Source organism: Wasmannia auropunctata, unplaced genomic scaffold (assembly GCF_000956235.1).
Source record: "Wasmannia auropunctata unplaced genomic scaffold, wasmannia.A_1.0 LD335957.1, whole genome shotgun sequence".
NCBI lineage: Eukaryota > Metazoa > Arthropoda > Insecta > Hymenoptera > Formicidae > Wasmannia > Wasmannia auropunctata.
The window spans coordinates 531,090-543,845 of record NW_012026933.1 but is presented as its reverse complement, the minus strand read 5'-3'; the positions used below and the strand labels follow the sequence as shown (position 1 = coordinate 543,845).

At 38.6% G+C, this 12,756-nt stretch overlaps 1 protein-coding gene across 1 annotated transcript; it reads right to left on the bottom strand.

The window, feature by feature from the left end:
• Nucleotides 1–3,956: 3,956 nt before the first annotated feature.
• Nucleotides 3,957–12,756, bottom strand: LOC105455058. Its single transcript, XM_011698106.1, has 10 exons — nucleotides 12,724–12,756; nucleotides 9,647–9,781; nucleotides 8,916–9,218; nucleotides 7,073–7,184; nucleotides 6,835–6,961; nucleotides 6,154–6,300; nucleotides 5,737–5,895; nucleotides 5,017–5,357; nucleotides 4,674–4,944; nucleotides 3,957–4,185 (listed from the first exon to the last, which is right to left on the bottom strand). The coding sequence occupies exons 1-10, from the start codon at nucleotides 12,754–12,756 to the stop codon at nucleotides 3,957–3,959; spliced, it is 1,857 nt and encodes a 618-aa protein (XP_011696408.1).

Below are 12,756 nucleotides of genomic sequence, written 5' to 3'. Positions count from 1 at the left end.
TCCTCGTCGGTCTCCGCGCTTTCGATCGCCTGTTGCTGCGGCAGTCTCTTCACGGTGTGGCTCCCACGAACCTGAGCGTGCAGCTTCGTTGGCACGAAGTCCAGAGGGATGTTTCTGTCGGGTGGCGGCTTCGCCCAGACTCCAGGTGCCACGTATTTCGGTCGAGTGGGCACGTCTCTGGTCTCTTCGTGCTCCGAGTACGGTATCGCGTGATCTGGAGGCTCTTCTGGATCATCGTCCTCCTTAGAGTGTTGCTCGCTGTGCTGATAAGATGGCCGCGCATATCGATTTCGGATATTCGTTTCCGAAGAGTCGAGAAGTTCCTCTTCCGCTTGTACACTCGTTGAAGTTGGCAAATCGGTCGTGGAATCTTGAGAGGTCGATGTCGTAATGTTCGAGGGCTGCAACCAGGCGCGATCGGTGACTTTATCACTCTCGGTGGTAGAGCCAATATCGATCGTGGTGGTGTAGAGAGTTTGATTCGATGATGACACATCGTGAATGCTGGCGATCGTCAGAACAAAAATAATAATTAGACTGTAGGCTTGTCGTTGTTGCTCCATTTCTTCGGATTGTTCTTCGCCTCATAGCATCATTAAAATGAGAAAATATTGTTCGATATACAACTAACAATGACCATTAGAGTGTCAAAGTATACTTTTTAATACGCACATTTCATCACAATTATTATATTAAATATTAATTAAAACATTTAACATTAATGTCTCTAAATATCAGAAATACATGTTACAAATTTATTGCAAAACTTGAGAGAGGAGGTACATATTATATATAAATCACGAACTGTATTAGTTTAAAATTTAATAGAACGGCACTGAATATATCGAATTCGGTTTTCGCGACAACAAGTTGCGGTTCAAACTCCTCGTATCGGTGGAAGACACTGTTACGTTACTCGGCTTTCAAAGAACGCAGATTCTACTGGCGATCCTATAAGTGACGTTTATCGATTTGCGAGTCGTTGCGACGAAGGAGAGAAAATCGCGATTTACATGAGAGCCGCCGAAGAAGTGATTTCTAATCATCCTCGATCGAGGTCTTTCGTCAAACTGGCCAGCGGTACGGGCCGCATGGCCTAATTTATATTTTCCAGCCATCGGAAAGGCGAGGTAGGGTGAAAAACATCGTGGAACGACGGTAGATACCCTGCTCCGCGAAGCGTTGCAGATCCGATCGCTCAACGATTCTGTCACTCTCGATTGGATTCGTTCGCGCAGGCCGTTTCACCCAGACGCCTCTCTTCTCCGCGTTCGCGTATTAGAAACTCCGACGTGTAGCTGACCGTTGGGTATCCCAATTACGTTGCGCTCGTACCCTTAATTTTACAGCGCGATCACGAGTGCCTCGTAAAAGAGACGCGCGAGAGCCGAGAGCAGGAGGAGCGCGTCGTTAATCGGCGCAGAAGTGCGCGTCGCGTATATTGACACGAGGTGGAGGAACGCAAGGTGGAGGCGCGCGAGAACACGAGGATGCACCATGGGAATAGCGTCCAGCGAGACGAACGTAGAGCATGTAGCGCGATTTACTTCGCTCAGTCAGCTGTGAACGGTTCGTTTCGCCGGGCTGCGCTCCGCTTCGTCTCGGCACAGCGATTGTCTCCCGGCGTCTTTCCGCGTTGGGCCGCGAAGCGTGTCGCTCGGGCTACGGGACTTTCTTCGCTTCGACGAGCCCGCGAGAGAATTATCATAGAATGTAATTTCCATTTTCTCGGAGCAGCTCCACGAGCGCGCTCAGATAGCTAAGTGAATTTTTTTATGCAAAGTGCTTGTAACTCCGATGCATAACTACGATCTTTACCAGTACGAAAATACTATAATAGATATAAATAAAGTGCTTAATAAAGACGAATCGAATTATCAGATCGAGCTGCGTTTAGCATTAAAGTATGAATCCTTTCTTATAACTTTCGACAATTTATTTAATCTGTAATTATTTTATATTCTAAATCTAGCGATAATATTAACAAAGCACCTCGTTTTCTTTAATAATATAACATTGAATACATAATTAAATTAAATTAGAATAAGGGGAATATTAAGGTGCAGCTATTATTGTGATATTATGATATTATAGCGGATAAAGTTTTCCTTAAATCGTACGTTAAAATGTGCCTTAGTGTTAAAAGCCGATCTTTAGATTTACAACTATGAGCATCGGTTCGAATGATTTTATTGCGCAAACCGAGCCGACTGTAGCAAACGATACTATTTCATCATCAATCTTTAGTCCCGACGGCGTAATGTGTAATGCTTTTTACGAAGACGAGAATGTGAATTTTACGCACGTTGCCATATCACAAGAACAAGACGTACGTAACAAGTGTGTATACATTTATCTATCTTAGTAAGACCGTTTTTAGTATTCCTAAAATACTTTCCCGACATTTACGGTATAATATACGTTCTATGGTGTGCCATATATCATCCCTTTTTTTATGAAGATTTTTTGAATAGAAAGCGCATTTTATTTTCATTCTTAATCTCCGAGTAATAAACCTAAGCGGCTTCAATTTCAGACAAACGATTTGAATAAAAAAATAAAAAATAAATATTAGTTTTTAATTCTTACAGTGTAAAACTTCATTAATAAATCTCAATGTTATGCTTATAAAATTGATGTTTAGTCGCTTGCTAATGAATTCTTTTCTCAATTGCAATTAAAAAAATAATTACTATTCTAAGATTGTTATTAAAAATGCAATTTAAATATTTAAGATTAAAAAATATTACAAAATTACATAAAAGACTTAATATGATCTTGGACAAGCAAGCTTCTTTGAATTTAGAACGGATTAATAGAAATCAAGTCACGAGAACAATAAAACGGACTTGGATTTTTTCCTGTTTCTACCTTGCGTATCTTGTAGAGAAGCCTTTACAAAACACACAGCTGCGAGAAATTTAGCTTTCTCCATTTACACGAAGATGCGGTTGGGTTACATTAGAATCTCCTTCAGATTTTGCATAAAATATAAATTAAAAAAATAAATCCGATAATCTGCGATTTATGACTGCGAAAAATCAAGTCACGATATAACATGCTGTACAGGAAGTAGGAAAAAGTTTCGGACTTCCAATACGTGAAATGTGAAATTGCATTTACAGATCACTGATCGACGTTACGGCAAGTAAAACTGCGATCGTGTACATTTCATGCTAATAGCGATTGGCATTGCTTGTATCACTGAATAAAATTTCAAACACTTTCACTCGCTGGGACTGCGAAGCACATTACAATTGAATCGAGCCTACATCAAACAATTGTAAATAGGTGTTACGATTAAAAAAGAAAAATCTAAGAATACTTTATTGGTGATACAAAACATAATTATATATAAAATCCTTAAGTATAATTTATAAATAATTCATAGAGACAGGTAACGATTAATAAATATCAAATGAACGTGTCCGAAGGTCCAAAAAATAAAACGATCATTGCATCTGCCCATTTTGGCCATATTACTCTACAACATCTATTCCGATGTCTTTCCGCTTTATTACACAAAGGATTCGTCAAGTAATATTCGAATAAAAATTTATCGTCACCTACTAATACATATTCGCGTGACCTAATTAAGTAATAAAGAGATACTAATTATATAAGGTACCTATTTAAGTTTTTATGACAATACAAAGTGCCCTACATAACGTTTAAATGTTAAATTAAATGTAGGCGAAGCTCCGCTCATAATGTTAATTAAATTTCGAATCCTTCTTTCTTTTATTCTTTTGTTTGAACTCGACTCAAAAGAAGTCTTGGAGGCACGTAAACAATGAACATGTTACCGCACGGGACCACCGTGTACTCCTCTATAAGGAAATAATACTCTCTCACGATCGTAGATATCAATGTAAGAAACGCGAATACGTGATTTGGAATCTTCATTAAAGTAAGATGTCAGGTACTCCAAACTCCAAAGGAAGAAACATTACGATCTAAGATATCATCGGCTTCCACGCGTTATTGTCGCTTTGGACCGGTGCTGGCTGGGTGGCGAGTTGCGGTTCCGCGGATTGCAACATGGAAGCTTCCGGCTTGAAAAAGTCTATGATTGGGTGATAATTGTAATTGATTCTCCTCTGCGGCTCCTGGTACTCGTCGTCGAAGCCCCCGTTCTGCAGCCTCGACGTGGCATCCACGTCCTGATCGTACGGCTGACTGTATCTGAAAAATGATTTCTCTCTAATAGCTTCAGACATTCTAATTTCTAATAAATTTCAATCATAATATTAATTAATGAACTTCTAAAATTTATCAAAAATAAAGATTGATTTTTCTTATTAAATCTAGATATCATAATCTGGCACAGATTATTTCCTTATAGAAATAAATTTTATAAAGAGGCATATTATCAAATTTATATTAATTTCTGTTATTTTGATTTTATTAATTTATAATAATTTTATATTTGATTTATTAATTTGATTTTATTAATTTTATATTAATAAATTTCACTGTAAATAAATAAGTTTCAAAATTTAAAATTAATTTAAGCTAAAATTCTAAAATTAGTTCTAAGTCCTAAACAGGAATTTCCATCAAATCTAAATAATAATTTGACAGCGATTATTTTTTTACAAAAATATTTTACGAAAAAATATATTAAAAAATGTTAAATTTATGATGAAGTAAAAGCGTTGCATGCTACTCACCGGTTGACCGTGCTGTTACGGGAATTCTCCGTGTAGTCCTCGTGGACGGTGGACTCCCGTCTGAAAGGCGGCCTGGTGAGTCGGTTGGGCCTGCTGCTCTTGGTCAATGGACCTTTGTAGCCCGGTGCTCGCGTGTTGGGCGCGTGCTGTTGCGGCAATTTGTCGTACGGCCGCGGGATCGGCGCGGGCTTCTTCGGTCTAGGTCTAGACAGAGTAAAGCTGGGCCTGCTCGTCGGATTGATCTCCAGCACCGGCTTCTTGTTGCTGGACACTGAAGGAAACGAGACGAGTTCGCTGAGGTAGTTCAACGTGGACGACGGCGAGTAATTCTGAAGTAAAGTACCGTGGCTGGAGTCGAAGCTCAAGGTGGGTGAGTACTTGGTGACGTGATTGAGAAGATTGACAGGCTTGTTGAGATCCTGGAAGTCGTCCTTTTGATCGTTGATGGTCGCGAAATCCGCGCCCGGGAACGATTCCTTGGGCTTCGTCGGGGGATCTTTCTGATGCGGCGGGAAGATCTCGGAGTAGCCGTGCACGTGGCAGCTGCAGCAGGTCGGCACTTTAAATATGTCCATGTGTAGTCCCAGTTTCTGATCCCAGGTCAGCAGTCTGTGGTAATTGTAGATTTGCACGCAGGAGGAACGGTAGTTTTCCGAGATAAACGAGCAACTTGACTGTGGATTGCTGTGGAAGAAACATTAAATTAATTTATTCAGCATTGTTAAAAAGTAGAACACATTAAAAAGTCAAATAATATATTATTACAATTTATGTATATGTATCATTGCCTTCAGTAATATATAGTTGCAAGAAAAAGAAATCATATATATTATACTTTAATTAACTTTAACTTTAATTAATGTTTTATAATTCTTACTGCAGGCTGCATTTTACAAAACAGTGACTTATAACAAGCAAATATTCTTGGAACTCTGATCAGATATCCTTTATTTAGCCGCTTCAAATGGAATGTTACGTAAATTGATAATTAACGTCCAAATAAATTACTCTTTCTCTCTCTCTTTATTCTTTGAATAAAATACATATTGGTTGCCATACTTACGAGCATTTCTCCAGTCGTATCGTCTGGGTGTGTTCACCTGTGTTTATTATGTACTTCCATACCCCGGAAGCGGCTCTCGCTAATTGCGGGCGAGCGTATTTGACAGTTGACGGACAAGTGAAACCCTCCTCCACGTTGTCGAAGGGATTGTCAGATCGTCTGAAAGTAAAAATATGCGATAAGTAATAAAAATTATTTTTGTTAAATTAAAAACTAATTTCTTAATTATTTAACTCTTTATCTTAATTCCTTCTTTTATTTATAATTTATCTTAATAAAATAAAATCTTAATTAAATTTGAAACAAGCAAAAAATAATTTTTAGATGCTTCTAATTATACAGACGTATTAATTGTTATTTATTTGAAGTCAATAAAAACTTAAAATTCAAATAATAGCCTACAAATATTTCATGTACCTTTTAATCTCGTTGCTCTCGTATCTGTTCTCCAACGGTAGGGCGCTTGGCAATTTTTCTTCCGCACTTCCGTCTTGCGCCTTGTAATCGGCCAACAATGCGGATACCATTTCCTTATTGGACCTTAAACTTCTTATTATCGCCTCACTAGAAAGTTAAGGCCGTTATTAATGCTTTTTCGCGAAAGTCAATAATAGCAACATTTTCTCCAATGCGGAAAATTTCTTTTACGCGCATCTCGTTGGACACTTATTCGAAAGACTAAGATGCGGACTCAAGTAATGAAAAATTTAGAGGAATTTAGGAAATTGCAATTGCTCAATGCGTAGTTCCGCAATAATCAGGTAGCGCAAATTATCTGTTTGCAAAAAGGTAGTTTAGCAAATTAAAAAAAAAAACAATTTTAAGAATTCAGTAACAATGCACCTTGCCTGAACTAATTGAGGCTCCGTCCGTCACACGGTCAATACCTTATTTATCTCTACACACGATTCGGTCGCCGTTATTTTAATACTTCCGCGAAGGGGAGACGCGGAAAGTGAAAACCGCGCGCCGGCCTGCCAATTAAGACGGGCCGGGGAGATTTTAATCTCGGCCCGTATATGCAAATCGGGCCGCGCGTAACAATGTCCGTCATTAAATTCAATGCCCGAAACGAAAGTTCAGGGCAGATGTACTCACTGCGGATAATCGTTGGCCTCGAGACACACCGTCTTCGTGAAGAAAGTGCATTCGCTCTCGGTGGGCCTCCTCTTCGGATCGCTCGGTTTCGGTTTAGACGGCCGCATCACGGACGGCCTCGATAAACCTGCGTACGGATCAGATCATCAGCCGATCTGCCTTGGCCCGTGCCACTTTTAGTCCGCCGGCGCGGATTCACGCGACTGTCGATTACCGCCGGCGCGGAAAAAACACTGACCTGTGTAAACGTTCCGCCTGTTCGGGAGAGACGGCCTCACGATGGTTCGCACTGGTTTAACGAATATTGGTCGCCGTCGATCCTGGGGCCTGACCAGCCGCAGCTCTTGAGCCTGCAAAATCGGAATACTCGTTTGTAAAAATTCGTACAAAATTAATATTATCTTTACATTATCACTTTGCTCTTGTATTATGGGAATTAGGAAATATTTTTAGTTAAATTCGCTTCTTTTTTTGTTGTTAATACGTAATAAACACTATCTAATTTGTGGCTTATTAATTATAAGGATGTACACACAGAAAACTTATGATCACACTTTGGCGTGTGCGAACATTAAATTTGCGGTATATTCCCTGTAATTATAAACGCCTACAAGTATTGTCCGTGTGCGCTGACCTTAATGATCGTTTACTTAAGTATACTTAAGAGAAACGTCATTTGCACCGAGTGCGCTCTATGTATCGTTCTAAAATCGCTACGGATTGAAAATGTATTAATTGTATTAATATATCTGTTGAATTAAATTTAAAATAGAATTCCATTCTGCTCAAGCAAATAAATACGTCGTCGAGATTGCCAGGGAAAAAAAATAATAACGACGTGGTTCCTTTTAAAATTGAATTTTTATCTTATTCCGATCAGTCTCTGTAGTCCTCAGAGAAGCTCGCTGTAATACCGCGCGTCGCCGCTTATCTATTCCCACGCAGAATAAATCAACATCCGCCTATATCCGTTCAAGTCGCTCGCTAATTAATGTCCGGAATGGAAAGTCGTTCTCTCGCGCGATATATCTGATTGGTGTATAGTAATCGCGACGCCACGCCGCTCACGGAGATTCAAGAGATGGTCCTTGCGACGGAGTCGTCGTCGCAATAAAATATGTCGAACACGTGAAAGTACTTGCATAAAAGGCGCTGCTTAACAGGCCGCCGTTACAAGTGAAAACGTATACGATGCGCCCGTTCTAAATCCGTGAATGTGCCGCAATCTAAGCCTACACTGAATGAAGATTCAGTGTAATTCTCGATAAATGTTATTCCTTTCAATATGCAGTGTGATATAATAAGATAAATTCAGAGATCAAAGTTTGAACCATCAAAGCTTGCGAGAAGAAAAACTTACAAGATAAAATTTCAATATATATGTTCATGCTGATTTTGTATAATAGGATTTTTTAAATATATGATATGATTTATACAAATGATCTATACAAATGATTTATATTAAAAATAATTAAAAAATAAATAAAGTAAAATAATATGTATAAAAATAAAAATAAAAGGCTAAGACAAGCCTTTTATTTTTATATTATTACTTTGCAAAAACGCAAGCCTTGAATTTACCTTCACTGTAAATAATTTAATTTTTGATATACTTAAAATACATCAAAATAATTAAATGATGATAACAGAAAAATTTTTAATTACGATTACATTTCGCAGTCGGAAGTAGAAATAATGCATCAATTTGGAATCTGCATAAAAGTAATCAAGGATCTACATATCGTATGTGGCAGATACTAATTTAGCCTATCAACGTGATAGTTTAGAAATCACCGAAAGCTCGAATTTATTAGTGGCTGTATGTATACGTAAACGTCGATATTTTTAAGCACCACGCACCGTGAGAAACTCGTCTGTCAGGGAAAATATACATATTTATTAACCGGTGGGATAAATCTCGTTGAAATTTACGGCGAAGTGGAGACGTCAAACTTCAACTTTCTACAATTCTCCGGATGGTGAGAAAAAGTCAACGCAGTAGATCATTCGTGCGCGATCACGCGCATCACATAAGGATGATATTATTTCTTTTTTCTGTATCTGTATGCGTTTTAACTTACTTCCGGTAACGCCTCGGGCACCTCGTCCTCGTCCGACTCCTCGCTCTCCTCGGAGTCGGAATCGTTGGATATAATTTTCGCTATGTCCATGCTGATCGGCAGCATTAGCTCCCTGCTCGCGTTCTCTCTGTTGCCGCCACCGAAAAGAGTCCGGACTTCCTCGAGCGGCGGTGAGGTCGTGTCGTTGTTGGATATCCTCGTGGAGATTAGAGTCGCCATTGCCAGCTTCTGCGGCGGCGACATGCTACGTATTATCGGTATTACCTCGCCAATTTGTTCCCGCTTCTCTGGCATCTTCATCGCCTAGAAAAACAAAAAAAAGGATTAGTTTTACCTGTGTAAAACAAATAACTATGTATAGGTATGTACATGCATTCGAATAATATCTTGTTTTATCGAATTATTTAATCTTATAGAAATTTAGATAAAATAATTTATATTATCGTATTTTACCGAACTATTTAACTTTACGAAATTTAGATAAAATAATTTATAATGTACCAGAGTATACATTATTGTACATTCGTTCAATCAAACGTCAATATAACGTCTATTTATAAATTAGCAATCTGTCAGGCTTTCTGTACTACGAGTTTTCTTCATATAGAGACTTCTACCTTATCTTTCATGCAATTCATATTTTATGAAAAGTAAAGAAGATGTTAGATGAATGTCATTCGAAAGTACTCCATGCAAACGTGCCCACTCACGGATGCCACTACTTCTCGTACTTTGCTCGTTCTGTTCTTGACGTCCTCATCGGTGAGCTTGAGAGACGCCGATATCTTCCCCTGAGCTTTCTCACCGTCGCCGGCATTATCGGCGTTCTTCTTCGCGGCATGGATCGGGGACAGTAGCACGACTGCCTAGAAAACAAAACAAAAAGTTGCACGCCGCGTTATTGCGATACGACACAATTTTATTTTTATAATCGCCGCGGATAATATTATTAGATAATTCCGTAATCACGTCTCGCGTAAAGCATTACATGCAGCGCATTAGTAAATCTGGGATTACATTATGCGTTATTACGTCGCTACCTGCCTAATTAATTTGCCAGAAGTGTTAAAAGGATGTTATCTATATCTTATTAATACGGTAAATTGTAATTAACAGTTAGCTAGGAAGTCGTCGCGGCTGATGCGAATCGAAAATATTAAATTTTCATAAAGCGAATTAAGCAGTATGTTAACTCGGCTTCTGGTATATCGCTAATTAGTTGAGCGTCGCGCGCGCGCGCGAGACGCCGTCGATTTAATTGAATCGCGCGAGTGAAAACGGCGAAGCGCGCGCGTGTTGGCACGGAGAGCCACGCGGGGGAGACAATAAAATGCAACTTCCGGAAAGAACAATCGTAACGAGCGTGCAAAAGCGCGCTATACATATAGCCGCGAGTGAATCGCAAGGAAGCGCAAATTACGTTACACGTATCTCTTGTTTGCCAAGAGCGTGGACCGATTATCGCGCAAGAGATCTTGCCTCCTCTTCTTCTTTCTTTTCTTTTTTTTTTTTTTTCACGAGAAGAAGGAAGCCCGTCCGGAGAAACGTCGGCTGTGCGCGCGCGCACGCGTTCGCGTTCGTTGCACCGGAAGCGCGGTGTGCACCGCAATGAGCTTTCGCAGGATGCAAGAGATCGCATTGCGATCTCCTCGACGCGCAATCGTCGCAAAGGAGAGCTCCGTAACGTACACCGTCGCGAAAGTGTTATGCAGATTTAATGGCACGGTGTAAACGGCGAGACACCTGACCTGGCGTATATGTGTGCGATAACGGCCAATATATAATTTATATGTAGGTATATATAATTTTTTTGCCGCAAGACTCGGATTCTCAGTGAAAGTAAATGACCGTAAGTTTCATTTAAGCTGACTCCTGGCAACCTGTAATTGGGCGGCTTGATGAATTCATTCTCCGATTTAATTATTTTCGTGATAACTAAACGAGTTAATTATTATGAATGAGAGATAATTACATTGAAAGCTAGTCATTAACCGTGAACGCTAGATTTATTACTCGGCGTATTATAATGAATGGGGGAGGAGGAGGAGGTGATGTTATATTTATTGATGCTTAAGTTTCATGAATGTAGATCGGATATTCTTGTAATTAATGCTTATTAATTTTCTATTGTACCCCGATAATTGAGGGAGCAAAACTGCTTCGCATATCTTCTCTCGAATATCTCTTCTCGATACTCTAATAAATGCAACTTAGTTTCGCTAAACTACGATCGAGCTCTCGGGTATAAACAAATGCAGGATGCAACTACGCACGCACGTGAGAATGCATTAACCACGCGATACACGCGATGCGGCATGTATATAGCTTCAGCCCTAAGAGAATTCCTATTTCTCAGCTTCAACATGACGAAGAATGCCTCGACTATTATTCAGAGTCATTAAAAATGTATTTCTTTTTAATTTGGTGAAATGTGCGTGAAACCGAACGGTGCTTGTAAGTAAATTTATAAAAGTTAGAAATTGCGCGGGAAAGAAAGAAAGCTGAATTAATAATTTATAATTTTGTCAAAGATCGAGCTTCCACTTATTATTAGAGAAGTTTGGATACATATAAAAATTAAATACGAGGGAAAATTATGTATGTTCAATTGATGTTCTTTTTTTTATTATATCTTCTTATTTTTTTTATTTGATAAATTTATTGTTTTATTATTTTTTGTTCCCACTTATTACTAGAGAAATTTGACTAGATATAAAAATAAAATATGAGGACAGTTTAATTGACGTTTTTTATTATAATATCTTCTTGTTGTTTATTCGATAAATTTACTGTTTTACTCGATTTAATCCTATTAGGATTAAAGACCTATCATGTCGGTCATTTTATAATCAACGTAACGACCCAATAATCGTCGAGCGAAGCAGGCGATTTCACTGGTATTCAATGAATTCTTCGGCAATGAAACAAAATCGCGTGACTGCGTTCGAGCATTTCGTGATCGGTGTGTTTCGAGTCAGTTTCCATATTTATCGCGTTGATGAGGAGCCTTTCGCGAATGCTCGCGCGAGAGCGAACTCGGTATAATTCCAGCGCATGTGCGAAGTATCCATCTATTACTTTTCCTCATTCCAGCGTGCGACTGGATCAAGGTCGCGACAAAGGTTGTTCCACTTTGGACCAGGTAAACTGATGCTGAGAGCATCACGCGGTCAAAGAACTGAAGGAACGAGAAGCTTTATTTATTTGACTTCAAAGAGTGCAAGTAAAACTTTCCTTGAATTCGAGAATTAACATCTGATGAAATTTATTATCTTTTAAGCAGTTATTGATAAGAAATAGTTATACTATAATGATCCCTAAAATCATTGATTTAAATATGCTAGTTTTAAAGAAGAAATAAAAAATTTAGATATTTTGTATATGAAAATATTATAGAGATTTCTCGTCCATTCATTTTGAATCATTATCGCGCGATTAGATGAGCATTAAAAATCTTAAAGCTAAAAACATTAAATAAATGAGCAATTAAATGATTAACAATTAAAGAATTAGAATGGCGACAAGAAATTCCACTATTCCCAATCAGTCGTAAAAATTAGAGCTACAGTCTTAGCCATAAATATAAAATGCCCTGAATTTATTGCATTTTTTGGAAGAGACGATAATAAAAGTCAAAGGTGGACTAACAAAATACCAAAATTGTTATAAACATAAATGTTATGTTTTAACAAAACTTTTTAAATTTACTTTTTGTTAGATATAAAACGTTTGGGTCAATTTGTGGGGATACTTTATACTTATGGCCAAGACTGTGTACCTATACGTCTAAAAGAAAAATAAATCTTACCAGCAGCACCCAGCTCGACTGTCCTATCCTCAT